This window comes from Octopus bimaculoides, chromosome 16 (assembly GCF_046866305.1).
Source record: "Octopus bimaculoides isolate indiv1 chromosome 16, ASM4686630v1, whole genome shotgun sequence".
Lineage (NCBI taxonomy): Eukaryota > Metazoa > Mollusca > Cephalopoda > Octopoda > Octopodidae > Octopus > Octopus bimaculoides.
In genome coordinates, this window is record NC_142943.1 from 47465320 (window position 1) to 47487396 (window position 22077).

The 22077-nt window shown below is 32.8% G+C and overlaps 1 protein-coding gene across 11 annotated transcripts in view; it reads left to right on the forward strand.

The window, feature by feature from the left end:
• LOC106880483 (uncharacterized) overlaps positions 1-22077 on the forward strand; it is an 80828-nt gene that overhangs the window by 26778 nt on the left and 31973 nt on the right. For 6 of the 11 annotated variants that reach the window (XM_089364732.1, XM_089364722.1, XM_089364731.1 and 3 more), the window contains exons 5-14: positions 450-593; positions 1652-1819; positions 2713-2850; positions 4015-4122; positions 5036-5194; positions 6871-7006; positions 8999-9294; positions 9699-10038; positions 11407-11476; positions 12972-13038. In XM_089364732.1, coding sequence (XP_089220858.1) covers positions 450-593; positions 1652-1819; positions 2713-2850; positions 4015-4122; positions 5036-5194; positions 6871-7006; positions 8999-9294; positions 9699-10038; positions 11407-11476; positions 12972-13038 — 1626 coding nt within the window. Of the gene's footprint in view, positions 1-449; positions 594-1651; positions 1820-2712; positions 2851-4014; positions 4123-5035; positions 5195-6870; positions 7007-8998; positions 9295-9698; positions 10039-11406; positions 11477-12971; positions 14048-22077 lie in introns of those variants that run through there. The other 5 variants (XM_089364723.1, XM_089364729.1, XM_089364730.1 and 2 more) reach the window with 1 other exon arrangement.

The window sequence follows — 22077 nt, forward strand, 5'->3', positions numbered from 1 at the left end:
CTCTCTCTCTCTCTCTCTCTCTCTCTTCTCTCTCTCTCTCTCTCTCTCTCTCTTCCATCTCTCTCTCTCTCTCCCTCTTTTTCTCTCTCTCTCTCTCTCTCTCTCTCTCTCTCTCTCTCTCGTTTATTTTGCCTCATGTCTGCTCTGATTAAAGAAACCTATGATAAAAATGGGTGTTCTAGCAGTAACCGTTTTGTCATTTAGCATGCAAGGGACTACATTGCTCGATGTATCCATCTGTATTTAAGACATTAAGGTGTGATTTGAGAGAGAGATGTGGCTATTATTTTTAGCAGATCAAGCAACTGTGAAAAGGCTGCCTCAAAGGGCCCATACCCTATTCCCAGATTTGTAGGAGTAAGCTATATTTTCTTTCCTCCATTGTCTGGTTGACATTTTTTGCTATTTATATTGTGATGTTGATTTATTAATTTTTTTTTTATTTAAAGCAAAATACCACACTGAAAGATCAAGTGGACAAACAGAAGCAAGAAATTACTGATCTAAACGAAAATGTCAAATTATTATTTAATGAAAAAGATGAAGCAGTTGGCAAATGTAAATTATTGGAAGAAGAAAAAGAAATGTATAAGGTATATTTTGAGGATACACCTGTATTTCTGAGTTGTTGCCAAAGCATTTTGTCCTTTCCTAACTATTACTTTCATTTAAATCTATATAAAAAAATTCAAAGTATAATCTTTTGATATTTAAAAGTTTGAAATTAAGTATTGCTATTAAGATTGGAATTTTTTTAGATAATTAATTTAGTCTTTTGCTTATATACAGTATTTACATTTATAGTATGTTTTTATCAGTACATTTACCTATGATCATAGGGTGGCTTTTTTTGTTTTTGAGCAAATAAAGATGCTATTACCTTTCATTTAGAATTAAAAGTACTTAGTTTGAAATCAACTTGGGATAATGTATGTATTCAAGAATTCGATAATTTGATGAGCATAAAGGCTTCTTTGTTGGTACATCTATTAGTCGAAGAATAAAGATAGTCTTCTGCTGTCTTTGTGCATGTTTGTGAAAAGTAATTGGTTATTAATTTGTAAATGATATTAGAAATAAAGTTTGTACACTTATAAAAACATCTTGTAACGTATGTAAAAGTGGAAAAAGAAAATACTCACAAAAATTTCAATATATTACTGTTTTTTTTTTTTTTTTACTCTTTTACTCTTTTACTTGTTTCAGTCTTTTGACTGTGGCCATGCTGGAGCACCACCTTTAGTCGAGCAAATCGACCCCAGGACTTATTCTTTAGAAGCCTAGTACTTATTCTATCGGTCTCTTTTGCCGAACCGCTAAGTTACGGAGACATAAACACACCAGCATCGGTTGTCAAGCGATGGTGGGGGGACAAACACATACATATATATATATACATATATACGACGGGCTTCTTTCAGTTTCCATCTACCAAATCCACTCACAAGGCTTTGGTCGGCCCGAGGCTATAGTAGAAGACACTTGCCCAAGATGCTACGCAGTGGGACTGAACCCGGGACCATGTGGTTAGTAAGCAAGCTACTTACCACACAGCCATTCCTACGCCTATTAGATTATTAATTTTATATAAAATTTAAATAAAGTGAACACAGGATTATTTCTTTATTTGCATTTCTTTTCTAAAATTTAGTCTCAGCTCTCTAATCGGGAACAATCTGTATTTGAAACCCAAGAAGAAACAGAAAAGCTGCGCAAAGCTCTGAAAGACATGGCAGTAAGCAAAGATCGATGTGAAAGAGAGCTTGCTGTATGTTATAGAAAAGCTCAAATGGAGGACCCATTATTAATTTCCAAAAAGGTAAATGTTTTTTTCATTTAAACAGTTGTATGTAAGTTTGTAATGCACCATCAGAATATTATTGTTATTATTAAGGTAGCAAGCAAGGAGAATCATTAGCTCATGGGACAAAATGCTTAGTAGTATTTCTTCCATCTTCATATTCTGAGTTCAAATTCTGCAAAAGTCAGCTTTGCTTTTCATCCTTCTAACATCAAGGAAATATATACTTGTCATCTACTGGTGGAAGTTGATGAAATCAATGAGCCCTTTTCTCCAAAATTTCAGGCTTTGTGCCTAGAGTAGAAAAGGTTGTTGTTTCTCACAAAATTCACTGTTTTGTTTGCTCCTGCTCTTTACATTCTGATTTCCTGAGAGAAATATTCATCTTGATTAGATACCACTCTATTCCAGGTAGCATCATTGCCATATGACAGGGTACCTATTCCAGGTACCTAGAGAAGATTTGAATTCAACAAACAAATAGCCCTAAATTTATCCACTTAGTCCCTGTACAACTACAAATGTGAAAAGTCAGAAGGACCCTCTTTACTCTGTTGCAGGTTTGAACTGTGAGGTTGAAGAACCTTTCTTTATCTTGAAATCTCTGTCAGTTTTAGTATTTCACTCCATCACTGCATACAGTACTGAACTGTACTTCCTCATGAAACCTATTAACCTATTACAAGTGAGCATTTGAGCATCTTCTGTTGTGGCTATAGAACCTGTGTAGTCAGAGATAAGATAAAGCTGTCAACTCTTTGCTTGGGACAACACTCTATTATCTAAATCTATAACTTTGATTTGATATTTTTTTAAACTACATAGTGTTGAATATCAAAGTAAGAGGCAATATTATTCTTGTTCTTGTCATTATTCCCTTTGTTTATTCCTTTTCATTTTCAACTCTAAAGGAAGAAATTACAAGACTCGGAGAAAAATTGAGAAACTCGGAAGACAAGTTGTCTGCTGCTGAAAGCACCAAAGAAATGTTGCAAAAAGAACTGTCAGCATATGAAGTGACTCTTGTGAAAATGTCTGCTGATTTGGAAGTAAGTTAAACCTTATGTTGCTGGTGAGAATTGCTTAGATTCTTTATAACCTTGGGGATTACACGCACACACACACACGCACGCACGCACACACGCACGCACACACACACACATGCATATGTACATACATACGTGTGTATACATCCATGTGCATGGTTTGTGTTTTTCTCAAGTTTTGCCTGCTGTTAGATTAGCCAGTCAATAACTTTTTATGTGGCTATGCAGCATTTATTAATTTAAGACTACAAAAAGATATTCTTTTCACATGTCCTGAGACATGAATTAAATGTAGAATTTAATTCTTCTTATTCCATTACAATTTTACTTGCAATTCTGTTTAATTTCAATGTTTACTCTTTTACTCTTTTACTTGTTTCAGTCTTTTGACTGTGGCCATGCTGGAGCACCGCCTTTGGTCGAGCAAATCGACCCCAGGACTTATTCTTTAGAAGCCTAGTACTTATTCTATCAGTCTCTTTTGCCGAACCGCTAAGTTACGGGGACATAAACATACCAGCATCGGTTGTCAAGTGATGTTGGGGGGACAAACACAGACACACAAAGACATACACACACGTACATATATATATATATATATATATATATATATACATATATACGACGGGCTTCTTTCAGTTTCCATCTACCAAATCCACTCACAAGGCTTTGGTCGGCCCGAGGCTATTGTAGAAGACACTTGCCCAAGATGCCACGCAGTGGGATTGAACCCTGGACCATGTGGTTGGTAAGCAAGCTACATACCACACAGCCACTCCTACGCCTAGATAACAAATATTTCTTCCTTTACAAAATCCAATATCAATTTCATCTGAATGATGGCTGAAAAAAAATCCTTTCCATCGTAATCAGAATTCATTAAATTTAAACTTCCAAAAATCGAGCTGAAATCTTCCTTGTCAGGCAAGTTTGACTCTGTTGTTCAAACATCATCAGAATCAAGCAGTGTTACTTTCACTTTCTAGTATACAGTGTATTTGTGTCATCTTCTTCAGGTTAGCAGTTACATGTTTTGCTTAAAGTGCAGAGTAGTGTGGAGGATTCATAGTTTAAATTTCTTTTCTAGCACCTTCTTACTGTTAAAAAGAATTTATGGCTGACACAATGATTTTTTTTTTGATTTTTCTCCTTTTTTCATTCAATTAGACAGCCAGAGGAGAGTCTCTCACCTTGAAAGCACAAATGGATAAAATGTCTAAAGACTTTCAAGAATTCAAAGTACTTAAAAAGGAGGAAATTGACAAACTTACAGAGGTAATTTTAGTTATTCCATTCTTCTTAGGTTTTTATTATTTACTTTTGACAGCATTTATTTTCCAATTTAAAGATTATGCTAATAATAATTCAAAACAAATTTTGGATTAACCAATTTCATTTGAAGAACAGCTACAAGTACAGTTCATCATCATCATCGTTGTCACCATCTTAACTTGGGTTGGAGGGAGTTTTTATTGAGGCAGATTCATCTATGGCCAAATGCCTTGCTGTTGTCAAACCTTTCCTTTTTTCCAAGCAAAGTAATATTTTCTTGTGGCCAGACACATTTTCACGGAATATTGAAAATGAATGATACAGCTTATATGACAGTGACATTCAGTTACAGCTATCACACCATATCAAGGCAAGGAGGCACAAACTTAATATGCATGCACGCACTGGGATTCTTTCAGTTTCCATCTATCAAATCCACATTCAATACTTTGGTTGGCCTGGGGCTATAATAGAAGACACTTGCCAAGGTGCCATTGCAGTGGAACTGAACCTGAAACCATGTGGTTAGGTAACAAACTTCTTAACCTCATAACCACACCTTTTCCTAGCTATGGAAAATTGTAAAAATAAAATAGTTGTTAGTTTTGGCTTCTTGATATTAAGTAGATAAGAGAGAAATATTTTCCTAGTTATAAGGTTTTGAACTGTGCTTGTTTCTGCCTCAACTGACTTTGGGACCTGCTTCTGCTTGGCATTTGTGTGTTTTACAGTAAGCTGAATATCCAGCTACAGAAGTACTTAGCCCATTTTTGCTATGGAAAAATGTTTCTAGATTTATTTTAAAAAAAGAAATTTTTTTTTCTGTATATTTCCTACATTTTAAATTATTGTTTATTAGAAACAAATGTTTTACGATTACATGTTTTACTCTTCAATGTGTGTATTTTTCTTTCAGGCCAATGAAAACCTTAAGACAGAAGCAAGCAATTTATTACCTCCTCAGTCGATCTACCATTTGCAGAAAGCACAAGAAACTTTGAAGGAGAGATATGCTAAATTGCATAAACAGAATCAAGAATTGTCATCACGCAATGAGGAGCTCACTAACAAACTTGTAAGTAACCATTAGAATATATATATATATATATATTATTTCATATATATATGTTTTGCCTTTGTGAGTTCCAAGTACTACTACCTGTTGGAGTTTTCGCACTTTAGCTGCTATTTCTGAACTTCGGTATGTGGTGAAGCAACTGTTGCTGATCCCTTAATTATGTTTATATATATAATTTTTTTTGTCTGGCCGTAAAGCCTTTTCTGTTTGTTTTCCTGTCTTGTTTTTTGTCCGCCACTACATTCCTCCATGGCTAGATTTACTTTGCGTATACAAATTTAATCTGCGGTCCATGGGAAGAGCCGTTTTAACGATGCGTCCTGCCCAAGCTCGTTGAAACGCCGGTGTTAAAACGTGGGTAGCTGATGAAGTAGAATGTTCTCTATGTGGCTCGTGTGTTCTCGTCTACGTTTGTTTGCAATGTCCTGTACCCAGATATGCACCTATACATACAGGTGGATGTCGGTATGCACATACCTGTACGTATATATGCATATACTCATTTACTATTTGTTTATATATATATATATATATATATATATATATATATATATGATGGTGTGTGATTTAATGGATAGGATATTTAGCTCATGATTGTAAAGTCACAAGTTTGATTTCCAGTGAGAATTTGTCCTTGAGCAAGACACTTTATTTCACGTTACTCCAGTCCACTTAGCTGACAAAATTGAGTTGTACCTGTAATTCAAAAGGGGCCAGCCTTGTCACACTGAATCTCCTTGAGAACTACATTAAGGGTGTGTGTTTGTAGAGTGGTCAGCCATTTGCATGTTAATTTCACATGTTGGCTATTCTGTTGATTGGATCAGCTGGAACACTCATTGTAAATACCAGTTTTTCTCATTCATATGTATGTGTTTGTGTGTGTATATATATATATATATATATATATAATCACTGTATTAGTAGTAACATTGATAATAAATCTGATGTGAAGCAATGATAAACATACTGGATTACATGTCTTATAGTATTTAGTTTACTATGGATTCAAGTTCAGGATCAACTTCACACTTTTGCTCATTTTGAAGGGGCCAGTAACACATGTAGCTCACAGGATTTAATTCATTCACCTGTGCCTTACCTCCACAAAAAAAAAAAAAATTGACCTTGTGCATTGAAATGAAAAAAAAAAAGAAATCATCATCATCATCATCGTTTAACGTCCGCTTTCCATGCTAGCATGGGTTGGACGATTTAACTGAGGACTGGTGAAACCAGATGGCTACACCAGGCTCCAATCTGATTTGGCAGAGTTTCTACAGCTGGATGCCCTTCCTAACGCCAACCACTCAGAGAGTGTAGTGGGTGCTTTTACGTGCCACCTGCACGAAGGCCAGTCAGGCAGTACTGAATAATTAATAAATCCAAAAACACTGAGAGGGATGTTGTTGGGCCTGGGAAATATTTGTGTGACAATGGCTGTAGGTCTTTATAACAAACCTTGCACTAAAAATATCAGATGTGAAATATCAGCAGCTGAGAAGCAACTCTTACCATGGATTGGACACCAGTCTGTGAAAGTTTATGCATTTGATTTCAATGTTTGAAGTTATGTGCACCCTCCCCCTCCCACCCCAATAATCTGCTGTAAATTTTGATTATTGTCTTGATGATAGTTTGGCTAATGTTATTTAATATTCATTTTTGTGCAGTCTTCTTTAAATATCCAGAACAGAGAACTTGTGAATGAACGTGAAGGATGGCAACTTCGAGTTAAAAAGTGTTCTGAAGAATACAAGAAGTTATATTCAGAAAATCAAAAGAGCATAAAGAAAATTGAGAAATTAAGTAAGTATTTTCATTTTATCTGCTTGTTCCTTGAGGCAAGACTAGTTGTAACCTGCTTCATTTTGTAAGACTGAGCTGGCAGTTTTTGCTGTAGTTTGTGGACAGAATAATTTCCAATTCTTCTGGGCCAATAGTTTTATTAATACTTACGTTGATTATGATTGGAAATTTTCTTTTTAAAATTTTATTTATACCTCTTTTGTGTTAATATTGAATTTGTTGAAATTTGAATGATTTCATAGTGAAATGCAAAGCTGATGCTAGTAAGACTTGAAATTCCCTTTTGGGATTGTTTTGCCTTTCAAATTTCTGTGATTCATAAAGTAATTATTATTAGTAATGTAATTGAATTGGTTTTAATTAACTCAGCCTATTCCATACAGGAATCTAAATGACTGAAAAAGAAGTGTCAGTGCTTAAGTTTTGATTTCAAATCCCATCAAAGCTGTGTTTACTTTTTCCATTTGTAACCCTAACAATTGCCTGTAGGATTGCAAGAGTGATTTCCCATTAGTTGTTTTGCTGCCAAAGATAAACAGCTGTTATAATTCAAAACAATTTTAAATTGCTGTAACTTACACCTATTACCATTATTGCCGTTGTATGAAACAAGTATTCTGTCAGTATATAGTTACATTTCTCTATGCTCTGTGTTCATATTCTTCTGGGGATAACTATGCCTTTCATCTCTCTGGTGTTGCTTATAGAAATACTATCATGTGCTTTATTTGATTTAACAGAATTCATTGCTAAATATTTGGACCTCATATCATCACCATCATCGTTTAACGTCTGCTTTCCATGCTGGCATGGGTTGGTTGATTTGACTGAGGACTGGCGAGCCAGATGGCTGTACCAGACTTCAATCTCATCTGGCAGAGTTTCTACTGCTGGATGCCCTTCCTAACGCCAACCACTCCGAGAGTGTAGTGGGTGCTTTTACGTGCCACTGGCACAAGAGCCAGTCAGGCGGTTCCGGCAATGGCCACGCTCAAATGGTGTTTTTTTTACACGCCATCTGCACAGGATCCAGTCCAGCGACACTGGCAATGACCTTGCTCAAATATATTTCATGTGCCAGTAAGGCGACGCTGGTAATGATCATGCTCAAATAGTGCTAATGAAAGAAATCATTGTTGTATATCCCAGTGACAGATATTCTTTGATACATTTGTAATTCACTATACATCACTGGCATTGTTACTAAATTATCTATGATTATGTGGATAGTTCAGCTTATGTGTAAAAATTATTTTTAAAGAGACAGCAATAGTAGAAAAGTCATGAACACATTTTGAGGATATAGAATCATAGATTTCATAAGCACAAGTTTTAGGGATTCTGATGTGAATGTTGTAGTTGTAAGTAAAAGGAAAATAATAGGAAAATCTGAAGCAGTTGTAGAAGTCCCAAAATGATATCAGTAAACTAGTGTTATGAAGCTGACTTGGTTAATGCATTTTTAGTAAAGTGTTGCTGCTGGTAAAGCTAGCAACCAAAGAGGATTCTTATCTTGATACAGATCCTGTAGTCTGTCTGTTGTCAGTAGATACAGTGATAAGTACAGAACAGACACTGTGAAGTTGTATACTATTTTATCAGCTTACAGTGTTATGCTCAAGTTTAGTTCCTACTGACAAGTTAGTGGCGGGAGTAGGTAAACTGAGTTGGGGACCTGGTTTAAGTTTTTGGTTGTTGCTAAAGCTTTTGGCAATGAAATGGGCTTTGCTCCTTATGTTTCCTGACTTCACAATTTTAAGCTTTGTATGTACCTGAACAAAACTGTGGGAAACCAATTCAAAATATTTGTAAACAAAGATTCTGAAAGTTGGAAATATAATGTTTTAAACAAAAGATATCTGAAAATTGCAACTGGATGTGAAAACAGTAATGAGTTATAATTTATTAGCATAAAGTTGAGCCTTTCACTGCAAGAAATATTTATAATTAACATTTATTATTATTTTCGTTTTTTTAACAATCATTATTCAGAAAGTGCCAAGCATACTTTATCCGAGACCACAAATGACACTTCCTCGAGTGGTGGTGCTCAGTCTGCCATTGAGAACGTCACCACCGATGACAACAGCTCCACAATAGAAATGCTGGAAAAGCAGTTGTTACACCAGAAAAACTGGGCAATGGAATATAAAGCACGGAATAATGAGCAAGAAAAAGAAATGAAGTCTATGAAGAAAAACTACAGTGAGAAAATAAAGGAATTAGAAGAGAAGTTGGCAGCCAAAGAGAAACACCATGTTAAATCATCTTCAAAATCCGGTTCTAAGGTTTGTGAATGGCCTCTCTCTCTTTCTCTCTCTTTCTCTCTCTCTCTCTTTCTCTCTCTCTCTATAATTCATTTAATATGTGTGTGTGTGTATATAAATAACAAAAGTACAGATAGAGAAAATCACATGTTTAATTGTAGAATTCCTCCCTTACAAAGCTAACAGTTGTTTCTGTTGTGTTAACATATTTAGATACAGAAAATATCACCGAAATTAATATTTCAGAAAATACATGTTAACACGTTTCCAAGGTGATCCAAAATTTATTAAATTCAAAGTGAACACTCACATACACACAAATGATATTATCTAAATCTATTTTGTGTACAAAATTTTTAGACAATCTCAAATTCAATTAATAATACATTTAATCTTTTCTTCCTTTTTAAAAATTGTTTTCTTAGAACAAAAAGTTATCAGCTTCCAAAAATACACCAGTAACAGCATCAAGATCAAAGCCTGCTGCTGCGTTCCCTACGTTACCTGGGCAACATTCTCCTCTGTTGTACGGAAATCCATATGCCAGCCCATCACATGATCACAGCAAACCTGGTTATCCTGCACGCCTGGTTCAAATACCGATGCCTAATTTCTGTGAAACACCAGACACTAAGCCATTTGACCCAATAGCCACTGAGAATACCATAGAGAAATCTTCGACGGAAAATTTGCCGCTCCCTATAGAACCGACTGTTCTACCTTCTGCTAAAGCAGCAGCAGTAAAAGCAGCTTGTTCAACAAATGGTAAGTTGTTGTTGTTGTTCCTCCTCCTCATCATCATAATCATTGTCATCATTATCAACATCATTTAATGTCCATTTTCCATGTTGGCACGGGATGGATGATTTGACAAGAGTTTGCAAGCTGGAGAGCTGCACCATGGTTCACTTGTCTGTTTTAGCATGGTTTCTATGGCTGGATGCCCTTCCTAACACCAACCATTCTACAGAGTGTACTGGGTGCCTTTTATGTGTCACCGGCATGGGTGGCATTTACATGTCACTAGCAGTAGGTCATGACTGCAATTTCGCTGAGCTTGATGTGTCTTCTCAAGCATAGCAAATTGCCAGAAGTCTTGGTCATGTGTCATTGCCTGTGTGAGGCTCAACATCCGAAGATCACATTTCACCACCTTGTATTTCTGGGTCTATCTCTTACACAGGTTCTTTCCTCAGTTAGAGATCAGCACTTTCTTACTCTGTTCCTATGCATCACTGGTCATACCATCTCCAAAAGATTAAAAAAAAAAAAAAAAGAAAAGAAAATTCAAAAGTTTCCAATTTGTGAGGTGATACTTATGGTCTTCCTAATCATCAACTGACCAACATTGGTTTCTGTTTGTTGCCGGTCACAAATTTATCTGTAGAGGCAGGACTGTATGGTCAAGAATCTTGCTTTGCAGTTACATGGTTTTCAGTTTAGTCCCACTGCACAGCTCCTCGAGCCCCAAGCTGACCAATGCCTTGTGATTGAATTTGGCTGATGGAAACTGTGAAAGCCTATAATATATATATATATATATATATATATATATATATATATATATATATATATATATATATATATACTTGTGTGTTCCCTGTCCCCCATTACAACTTGACAGCCAATGATGCTTTGTTTATGTCCCCATAACCTAACGATTTGACAAAAGAGATTGATAGAAGTACCAAACTGAAAGATGGGTGCTGGGGTCAGTGTGTTTTACTAAAATCCCTTCATGGCACTGCTCCAGCATAGTTGCAGGCCAATGACTGAAATAAGGATAAAAGATGCAGTTAAAAATGCAGCTATTTTAATTTCAGTTTCCTTCAAAAACATCATTACATTTGCAACGCTGACTTCCATTTTTGTTTTGTCCCCTCATTATTTATTCATTTATTTTTTTCTTCCACAGTTGCCTGCATCAAAATCTGTTGTACATCTTTGAATCAATCCCTGATTTACTTCACCACTCACTCCATCACTAATTTATTTCATTGTAAAGACTTATCTCCCTTACTAACGCATCCCCACTCTCTTGTGCTGGAAGTTTACTAAAAGTGTTTGAAACATGCAAAAGACATTAATAATGTTTTTTTTTTCTTATTATTTTATATCTTATTTATTCCACAGATAAACCTGCTACTGAACTCCCTGTTCATTTATTTGAACGCACTGATTCCGTTCATGATGGAATTGAACAGTAAGTATCACAAACTTCATTAATTTTTTTAATTATCAACAATGATAATAGAATGTTTATTAGTGGACTTTTCTTCTACTGACTACAAATAGTATATCTTACTATTTTTTATGGTTGTTGCTTATCAATGCTTGTCTAAATGATTGCAGATAGTCCCAGTTGATCACTCTGTCTACAGTGAATTAAACCTGTAGATTTACTGATTTGGAAAGATATGATTACGATTAAGGTAGTGCTTAACCCTTTTGAAACCAAGGCGCTCGAGACTGCGCTGGCTTTATGGTACAAACCTCTTGTTTAAAAGTGATTTAAATCAACACTTTCCATCGAAGTTTCATGTTAAGTTATGTTCCAAGCATCAAATGAATAATGATGAAATTATTTTATTAAATTCTTCATTACTTTCAAAATAATTAATATAAAGGCAATACTGAAAAATGGTAAGTTCAGTGTTAAAGAAAAACCCAAGGAACTTGTGGTTTTTAAGGGAAATTGGAGCATGTGGCAGTTACTTTTTCAAAAGATGTCTGTAGTGTAAGTGGAGGGGGATGTAAGAGGGTTTCAGATGAAAATAACAACAACAAAAAGAAATGTCTTATTTTGACACAAGGCTGTAGAATTTTAGGAAAGGAGTAATTAGGGATAATTGCCTGGGTATATGTAGCGAGTGATGAACAAGGGTGTTGGTAGGGTTGATGGAAAATATTAATGTGGAGGGGGAAGAGAGAGAAGTAAAAGTGGTGGCAACAAGGAAGCTGGTATGTACAGTGACCAAGATGGAGGTTAGAGGTACATAAGAGTGGAGGTAGTGAGTGAGGTAACAATGGAGGTGGGTATCAAGGGTGGATATGGGAGGGCATTGAGTGTGGTAGTAAGATATGAAAGGTGTGTCAAGTATAGTAGACCTAAGAGGAGAGGAAGAGATAACTAAAGGTTTAGAAATGGGAGTGATCAGTGAAAAATAGTGTGAGGAAAGGTCAATAAGGAGAATGAGAAATGGATGTTAATAGGAAATGGTTCCAGGGTAGGACAGAGATGACTGGAATGTGAAAACGTGGGGATGAAATATGTGCAGCACAAAAAATTGAGCTTCAGTTTTGCATTTAATCCTTTCGTTACTGAATTTATTTTGAGATGCTCTGTGTTTCTTTCAATTGCTTTAAATATAACAAAGAATTTAGTAAAATAACTTGGTTATCATTCAGCTAGTGTTAGGAACATAAATTGTGACTAAAGTTTGGTGGAAGATTTTAATTCAAAACTTATGAAAACAAGACATTTGTACTACAGAGCCAGAGGTGGTTTCAGCCGGGTTGGTACCAAAAGGGTTAACCTACCAGAAGTAAATGACGTGTGCGTGTGTGTTTTATATGTTCGTGTATGCATACATAACATTAAATTTTAGGAAAATCTTGAATTTATTGTTTTATCTAAGCCTTTATTTAAAATTCTGATGTAGATATTATAAATTTTCTTGTTTACCTTTTGTTTTCAGGTCTGTGAAAGGTCTTGAAGATGAAATGCGAATCTGTCCCAGATGTGATGAATCATTTTCAAATGATGTAAGTGAGAGTGAATTCAGTGAACACATAGCAAACCATTTTGGACGTGTTTGTCCAATTTGTAAAAAAGTCACAGATGATGATGTATCTCAGGATATGTATGAAAATCATGTTTATGAGTGCATTAAAAGGGGGGAAATGTAATTGAGGGACCAGTAATTTGATTTTCAGTCAATTCTCAATTTTGCCTTGTTGTTTGTATCAGATTTTTGATGAATTGTAACCTAGTGATATTTAAATCCTGCCAGAACCAACATCTTTCACCCTTCCAGGATAAATAAGAGAAAGTGAAAGTGGAGCACTGGAGTCAATTTAGACACAAGACTGCCAGAAATTTCAGATTGAAGTGGGATGGCTTGTAGTTCATTATATTGACTCCAATACTTGACTGGTACATGTTTATTTCATTTACCCCAGGAGGGTATCACAGTGATAACAAGATATTTTTCTCTATTGATAAAAAAAAAACAAAAAAAAAAAAAACTTTCAATGTAGACAGGGTATGAGTTCCATGTTTAGAAGTTGAATTTAATTGTAGATATTCATCAAAACCTGGTAAATAACCAGAAACCAGAAATTCAAATTGAATAATTTTTATTGAAAGAAATTAAAAATATATAAGTACAGAGGAGTCAATATATTTATTAGAATATTCAGTTAATATGGCTAAGCAAGTTAATTAGAAAAAAAACAAAACATTATATTTACCTGACTTCTTAAGAACACCTTTAGAATCTAACTAAATTGATTTGTTTTTGCTATTTTGCTTATCTTAACATTCTACTGAGAAAGCTTCAGAAATATATGTTTTCTGTTTATAAATATCACAAAACAAAATATTCTTTGAGTTTTTTTTCTGCTTTTTTTTTTTGTAATGCTTATTAATATTTCTGCAATATTTTATTAAATCAGTATTCTACTCATATCCTGTACAATTTCTTTCGTATAGGGTAATTATTCCCATTTAATTTGTATTATGAATAAAAGTGCTTTTTGGCATTTATTGTAATTTGGTCACTTTTTTTAAAGTTCTTCCGTAATCCCAAACTTGCTCTTTTTGCTGCTTGGCATTATAATATAAACAAAACTGAGCCTCAAACATGGAAACTGTTTTATATTTTGACATGCCCTATATTTTTACATTCTTATTTTTCTCATGCTTTATACTTATCAATTTATAAAATATTCTAGTTGCCTCTTTGTACCTTTTTAGAGTTGTCAAAAGCCAATGGTGGAGCTTCTAAATAACAAATCTCTTTCAAGTCACACCCTACACTGTCTTTTAAAAATACCATATTGGTTAATGTAGTTCAAGGTATGCTATTCTTGAAAAAAAAGATAGGATGGTCATAGGTGGATACTTATGATCATAGGTCAGCTTAATCAAGGTTAATCTGGGACTACACAACAGCAATAACAAAAACAATTGTTTCTCTTATTCTAATGAACACTAAGCTTGAGCTGCTTTAAGAAATCTTCCCCTTTGCTATGGAAGCATTGCATTCCCAAGACTCTTACCGTAATGTAGAATTCCACCGTGTAAGAAGTGAAGTCAATGCCGAAAAAGCTTCACATTACAGAAATGCATGTCTTAGCAATAATTTCAGAGAACTCAATGCTTCCATAATACGGAAATGTCTATTACACAAAAAAATGGTGTAAACTCTATTGAAATACTTAGAGAACACATAGCTGCCAATTTTAGTTTATATATTCTCAGCAAATCTACCACCAGATGCATCTTGCGTTCCCTTTTTATTCTACTTAAGACTGTACCAAGAAAAATTATTTCAGTTAATTTAAGAGCATTCCATTTATGAATAGTGATCAACATTCCAAATCTAGCATTTTTCGTTTTTTCCTGTCAGTGGCATCTTTTATTCATTGCTGACATGGGTCAAGCTTGTAACTCTATCTGATTAATATTTTAGCTTCTGACTACTTATTAAACTGAGAATAGAACTGATTTACAGCAAGGAAAGACTGAGGCAATGTGCCTTGATGATTCTAGTGTGATTTTCTTTCATTATGTGAGATAAGAAGTGTATAATGAGTAATTCTGTGTCTATTAATGACGATGCTCTTAACATTTACATCAGCTGATGTGCTCACCTGTGTGTGTGTGTGTGTGTATATATTTATATATATATATATATATATATATATATAATATATATAGTTTTAGGGAAAATAACCAATTTTCAAGAACTTATCTATAAGGCTCAATTTAATTTAAATTTTTTATAAATTGATTTTAATTGAGTTTTTTACCTGTAATTTTGGATTTTGTCCCTAATATATATATATATATATATATATATATATATGTGTGTGTGTGTGTGTATACACTTTTATTAAAGCTGAATAACTGCCTCAAAAACTGTTACTCGGACAGTTGTGTACATGAAACTCTGAGTAACTTTTTGTGACAATTTTGTAGCTTTAAGAAAAACATATTACTCTACCCTTGCTATTCGAGTACTATTTTTTCCACCTTGTTCTGCATTTATGTGCTCACCTGTGTGTGTGTGTGTATATATATATATATATGCATGACCGCAGCCACTTGGCTGAAACACATAAATAAATAAATAAATATATATATATATATATGTATATCATTTAATACACAGTATAAAGATACGAGCTGCTAATAGTTTCATGCACTGGAGATGCAGTCTAAACAGGTTTTAATAAAAGATGCCTTGTATCTCCAATGCATGAAACTATTAGTAGCTCGTATCTTTATACTCTGTATTAAATGATATTTATCTCACTGGATGGAGTACTTTATTTTTGCTGATCTTACCCTAATTGTAAAGTAAACTATATGTAGTGGCACAACAAGGTACCTTGTTATGCCATTATTTCCAATTGATAATTCTACCTTTACAGTGATTTATTCCACTGGAAAATGATACTATTGTATTGTAATAATATCTATATATAATATAATAATATCTATATATATATATATATGGGGGGAAAATTGAAAAAGGTGACAAACACTCAGGATGCATTCAAAATACGTCCAACAGGAAGAATTATGGTCAGCGCTGCATCAATCTCACCAGGAAAGATGTAAACAGCCACACTTATCAAATAGACATTTTTACAGATATATCTTTCTTGATGAGATTGATGCATTGCTGACCATACTTCTTCCTCACCGACGTATTTTGAATGCATTCACTGAAACATATGTAGAAGATATAAATGTTTTAATAACATCCTGAGCATTTGTCTCCTTTTTCAATTTTTCCTATTTTCTCTTAAATACGACTTACTTATCCTAGAATCAAACCACACACAAGTGTGGTCATTATTTTCTAGGACACAAAAAGCAACATTTAGCGACCTTGTAATTATTCCCCTGGATCTTATCTTATATATATATATATATATATATATATATATATATATATATTTATATATATATATATATATATTTATATATATATATATATATATTTATATATATATATATATATATTTATATATATATATATATATATATATATATATATATATTTATATATATATATATATATATATATATATATATATTTATATATATATATATATATATATTTATATATATATATATATATATATTTATATATATATATATATATTTATATATATATATATATATATTTATATATATATATATATATATATATATAGTTTTAGGGAAAATAACCAATTTTCAAGAACTCATCGATGAAAATCCACTATCACATATAGAAAAATTAATAATTAAAAGCACAATAAATATATTATATTATATTATATTATATTTATCTTATGATATTTACTTTACTTTATATTATACTCATTTATTGTGCTTTTAATTATTAATTTTTCTATATGTGATAGTGGATTTTCAGCGATAAGTTCTTGAAAATTGGTTATTTTCCCTAAAACTATATATTTTATATATACTTTATCTATAAGGCTCAATTTAATTTTAATTTTTTATAAATTGATTTTAATTGAGTTTTTTACTTGTAATTTTGGATTTTGTCCCTAATATTATTATATATATATATATATATATATATATATGAATTATTAAATATCTTTGTTAAAGCCAAAAGATTACAAGTAATAAAAATTAATAATACAGATCAACAATTAGTTCTATCACCTGATACTTCAGGTTAAGACTCCTTCCTCTGGAAATTAACACCCTTTCTCAATGAATTTCCAGAGGTAGGAGTCCTAACTCCGAAATATTGAAATATTTGGTAATAGTACTTTCCATTGTTTTGGCTTTAAAGGAATATTTAAAACATTTATGCATATCTTACATGAAAACTATACTTTTCTAATATGGGCTTGTATGTGTGAGTTGTGTGGTAATCGTATGAAGTTAAATCTTACTTGGACTAGTGTGGGGCAAAACATATCTACATATATTTGTATCTGTGTGTGTGTGTGATGTTTATATGAATGTGTAAACATATGTATGTATTATGTATATATGTGTATACATATGTACATATATATATATATATATATATATATATATATATATATATATATATATATATATATATACATATATGTATGTATGTTTGTATGTATATAGTTTATAGATTAGAGACAAGTATTCTCTGTATAGAATAGACATTGTAGTGCTCAAGAGATTTAAACCTGAGCAGGTAGAGAAATAAATGTAAAGACAAGCAGGTTAGTTAAGGCAATAATACAAAGAGTATTAGATATATTTAATACAAAAGAATGTATATATATATGTATATACATATAAAACAAAGTCGGACTTTCACAGAATGGCAATGATATCAGTAATTACATCGGTTGCATAAGAGTTTTACGAGTCCAACAGCAGTTATATATATGTATATATATATATATATATATATATCACTATATAATAAGGCTATATATATATAATTGACTATATATCATCATCATCATCGTTTAACGTCCGCTTTCCATGCTAGCATGGGTTGGACGATTTGACTGAGGACTGGTGAAACCGGATGGCAACACCAGGCTCCAATCTAATTTGGCAGAGTTTCTACAGCTGGATGCCCTTCCTAACATATATATATATATGTATATATATATACGCACGTATATATTTACGTATATGTATATATATATGTATGTATATATATATATGTATGTGCGTATATATGTATGTACATATATATATATATATATATGTACATACATATATACGCACATATATATATAAGTATATATGTGTATATATATATATATGTGTATATATATGCATATATGTGTATGTACATATACGTATATATGTATATATATGTGTATATGCTCGAAATACAGATTAGAAAAACAGCTGGCAACTGATGAAGGGTCGTTCTTTGTGATGTTTGTCTTGTTTTCGATTTGTTTCTTCCATTGTTCTCAAAAAAAGTTCATATTCCATGTCCTCGTACTTTGTAGTTTTTGTTGTTTATGTTTTCTGACGTCCTGTGCCCACATATCCATATGTACATACATATACATTTAAGTATGCACATATACATATGTATATATGCATATATATATATATGTATATATATATGTATATATATATATATATATATATATATATATATATATATATATATATATAATGTACGTATCTATAAGTATATATATATGTACATATCTATATGTATGTACGAATAAATATATATATATATATATATATATATATATGTGTGTGTGTGTGTGTGTGTACAATTCTCAAACGTTTTTTTTCAAATGAATCAAGTCATAACCTTATCCATCTATTGTTTTCATAATCGGTCATAATGTCTTACGTTTAAGATGATTCCCATGCTTTCCCTGATGAGAAGGTTACAATTTTAATATCAAAGATCCCTATGGATCACACAGGTTGTAATCCTTTGAAACATATGTAGGAATAAAGTATGCAATTATAACATGCGTTTTCTCCAATCCTTAAATTCTTATATATATATATATATATATATATATATATATATATATATATGCATATGTACATTATATATATATATGTGTGTACATATATATATATATATATATATATATATCTAACGTGTTTCGTTGGTATATTTTAAACTAAATTTTATTTAATCTTAAAATATTGTCACTCTTCAGGTCTGCAATAATCAAAAGAATAATAAAAATAAGAATGATAATAACATCAATGTACGTATCTAAACTTAAAATGAAATAAAATATCAAACAACTATATAATAATATGTGTTTTAACAATAAATAATCTAAAAATGTTTAACAACATTGCTTAAAATAAAAACGCAACTTATCTCATTGACCAGGTTTTGATTTGATTGATTACACAATTTGGTTGCTTAAACGATTATATAGAGAAAGTGTGAATAGACATAACCGCCTTTATATATCTATCCACACATTTATTAACATATATGTATGTATATATGTGTGTGTGTGTATGTCTATATATATATATATATATATATATATATATATATATATATGTATGTGTATATGTATGTATGTTTATATACATGTATATATATGTCTGTATGTATATATGTGTAGATATATATATATATGTTTTATGTGATTATTTCTTTTGTTACTTTGTGTCTATATAAATGAGCAATTTCTGAAGTTCTGGTCCAGTTGATCAGTGATCCAGATAGATGATGGCTCTGTATTTCCCTATCTCTTAGCAACAACAGTTGTTCTTAAAGGTCAAAGATGAACATGGACCAGGTTTTGATTTGATTGATTAAACAATTTTGTTGCTTAAACGATTTTATAGAGAAAGGGTGAATAGACATATCCGTCTTTATATATCTGTCCACACATTTATTGATAATTAATTCTCTATTGTGAAATTTAAAATTTATTAAGAAAATACCAGTTATGATAAATACATTTCCATTTTTGTTTCTTTATTCTTTTGTTTTATGCTCTACCAAATTCCTTTTGTTCAGTTTTGTAGATATTGATATTCTGAAAATAAATATTAACCAAGAATTTATCGATTGTGGTTTTTTATTTGTACTCTGTTAAAATAGTCATAATCATAAACCTATTGTATACAGTGCTCAGGTACAACTCATCATAAAAGTGGCCAAAAATGCCTGAAACAGTATTCAGAATATTTACACTGAAACTGAGTTAAGAGAGGGCAAAAAAAAAAAAGAAGAAAAGGTTGGGTGGGGGGCATCAGGTGTACTGTTGGTGAATTTCAGGAAGCATGGCTGTTTTGAAGGATGTAGTGTCCTCACAGCTGATGCAAGTAGCTTATTTCATGCTTCAGCAATTCTGAGCATGAAAAAATGTTTCTGAAAGCCATGAGTACTGTGTTGTTTTCAGATTTTGTAAGCATGTCCGCGAGTGTTCGACATATGGAATTCAGAAAGGTGCCCAAGGTTGTTGTTGGAACTTTAATGTGTCTGTGCCTAAAGAAGCAAGATATTCAAAGTATGGCAGATGCCTGATGGTGGCTATTCATCTGATTGCATGTTTCTGAACAGTTTCCAGGCAATTGATATGCTGAGCAAGATAGTTCCAGACTGGTGATGCAGAGTGTGGATGTACCATAGTCATATACAGCTTTAAATAGTTGGAGAGCAGCTGACAAAGGTCTTAACTAACTGATGCTAAGACACTCTCAGTCTTGATAATCTTAGAGATGTCGTTTGTCCAATGTAAATTGCTGTTGACAATAATGTCCAAACCATGTTCACTAGCAGACTTCTTAAGATTGGTGTTGTTGAGGAAGTATGTAAAAGCTGGGTTTTTTCCTCTCAAAATACATGGTGGCACACTTTTCCACAGCCAGCTTGAGTTGCCAGTCAGTAATCCATTGTTACATTGTGTCCAGATCTGACATCAGGAAAGATCTATAGTGTATAGAAGCTGTTTACTTATTATATATTCTTTTATGTATTCCTTAATTCTTTCTAACTATAGACACAAGGCCTGAAATTTCGGGGGAAGGGGCTTGTCAATTACATCAACCCCAGTGCACAACTGGTACTTATTTTATTGACCCTGAAAGGATGGAAGGAAAATTCAGCTTCGGTGGAATTTGAACTCAGAAAGGTTGGGAATCACTGACCTAGTGTTTGGAAGGTAGCTCAAACTGTGATAACCCGTCCAAGCCCTGCCAGCATGGAAAATGAATATGAAAAGATGATGCTTGAGCAGCAGATACACAACCAGAGGCACAGTGACATTTATAGATGTACAACATATCGCTGGAGAGACTTAAATTCAGTACTGAAAAAAAATGAACCCATTTACTGTACTGTTATTATTTATAATGCTAATGAACTTCTTGCAGTCTCTTTTACTCTTTTATAAATTCCAGTTCATAAATTATATGATTGTTGGAAGTTTATAGAAATCCATGAAATACATAATTTCTTCTGAAATTGTAATTTTTTCTGAAGTGTTTGATTCATGAGATGGTATAAAGTCTACAACTAGTTTTTATTCAGTTTGCAGCTACCAATTCTACTCAAAGGGCATTGGTCAGTACAAGGCCATTGTAGAACATACTTGTGCCAAGTGTCACACAAAGAGATAGAACTCAAAACTGTGTGGTTATGGAGTGAGTTCGATATCCTTGCACCTGTGCATGTGTGTGTGCACATACATGCATGTGTGTGTGTGTGGCTATTGGACACTTGAACAGGGAAATATCATGGATCTGCTTCATAAGGGCTGGTATGGAACTAAGCAATAACCTTGCTGTGTCTTGCCTCCCTGTTGGAATAATCGTTTTTACAGTTTGATGTTCTTACTACAACATCAAGTTGTCAACCATGAAACTTTCCGTTAATAGTTTGTTTATAATTCAATTAAAGGAGACGAGGAGGGGATGCTCCTGACGTTTCCATGTCACTCCAGGTTAGTGAAATCAATGGTATTCATGTTCAGTTTGAATATGTGTTGAGTTCTGTCTGCAAGAAAAACACATCAGTGGGAGGGAGCTCAGAGGATTGCCGTTGTGGGATGACAGGACTGGGTAAAAAATTTAAATTAAAGTCTCAGAGGTTGGAC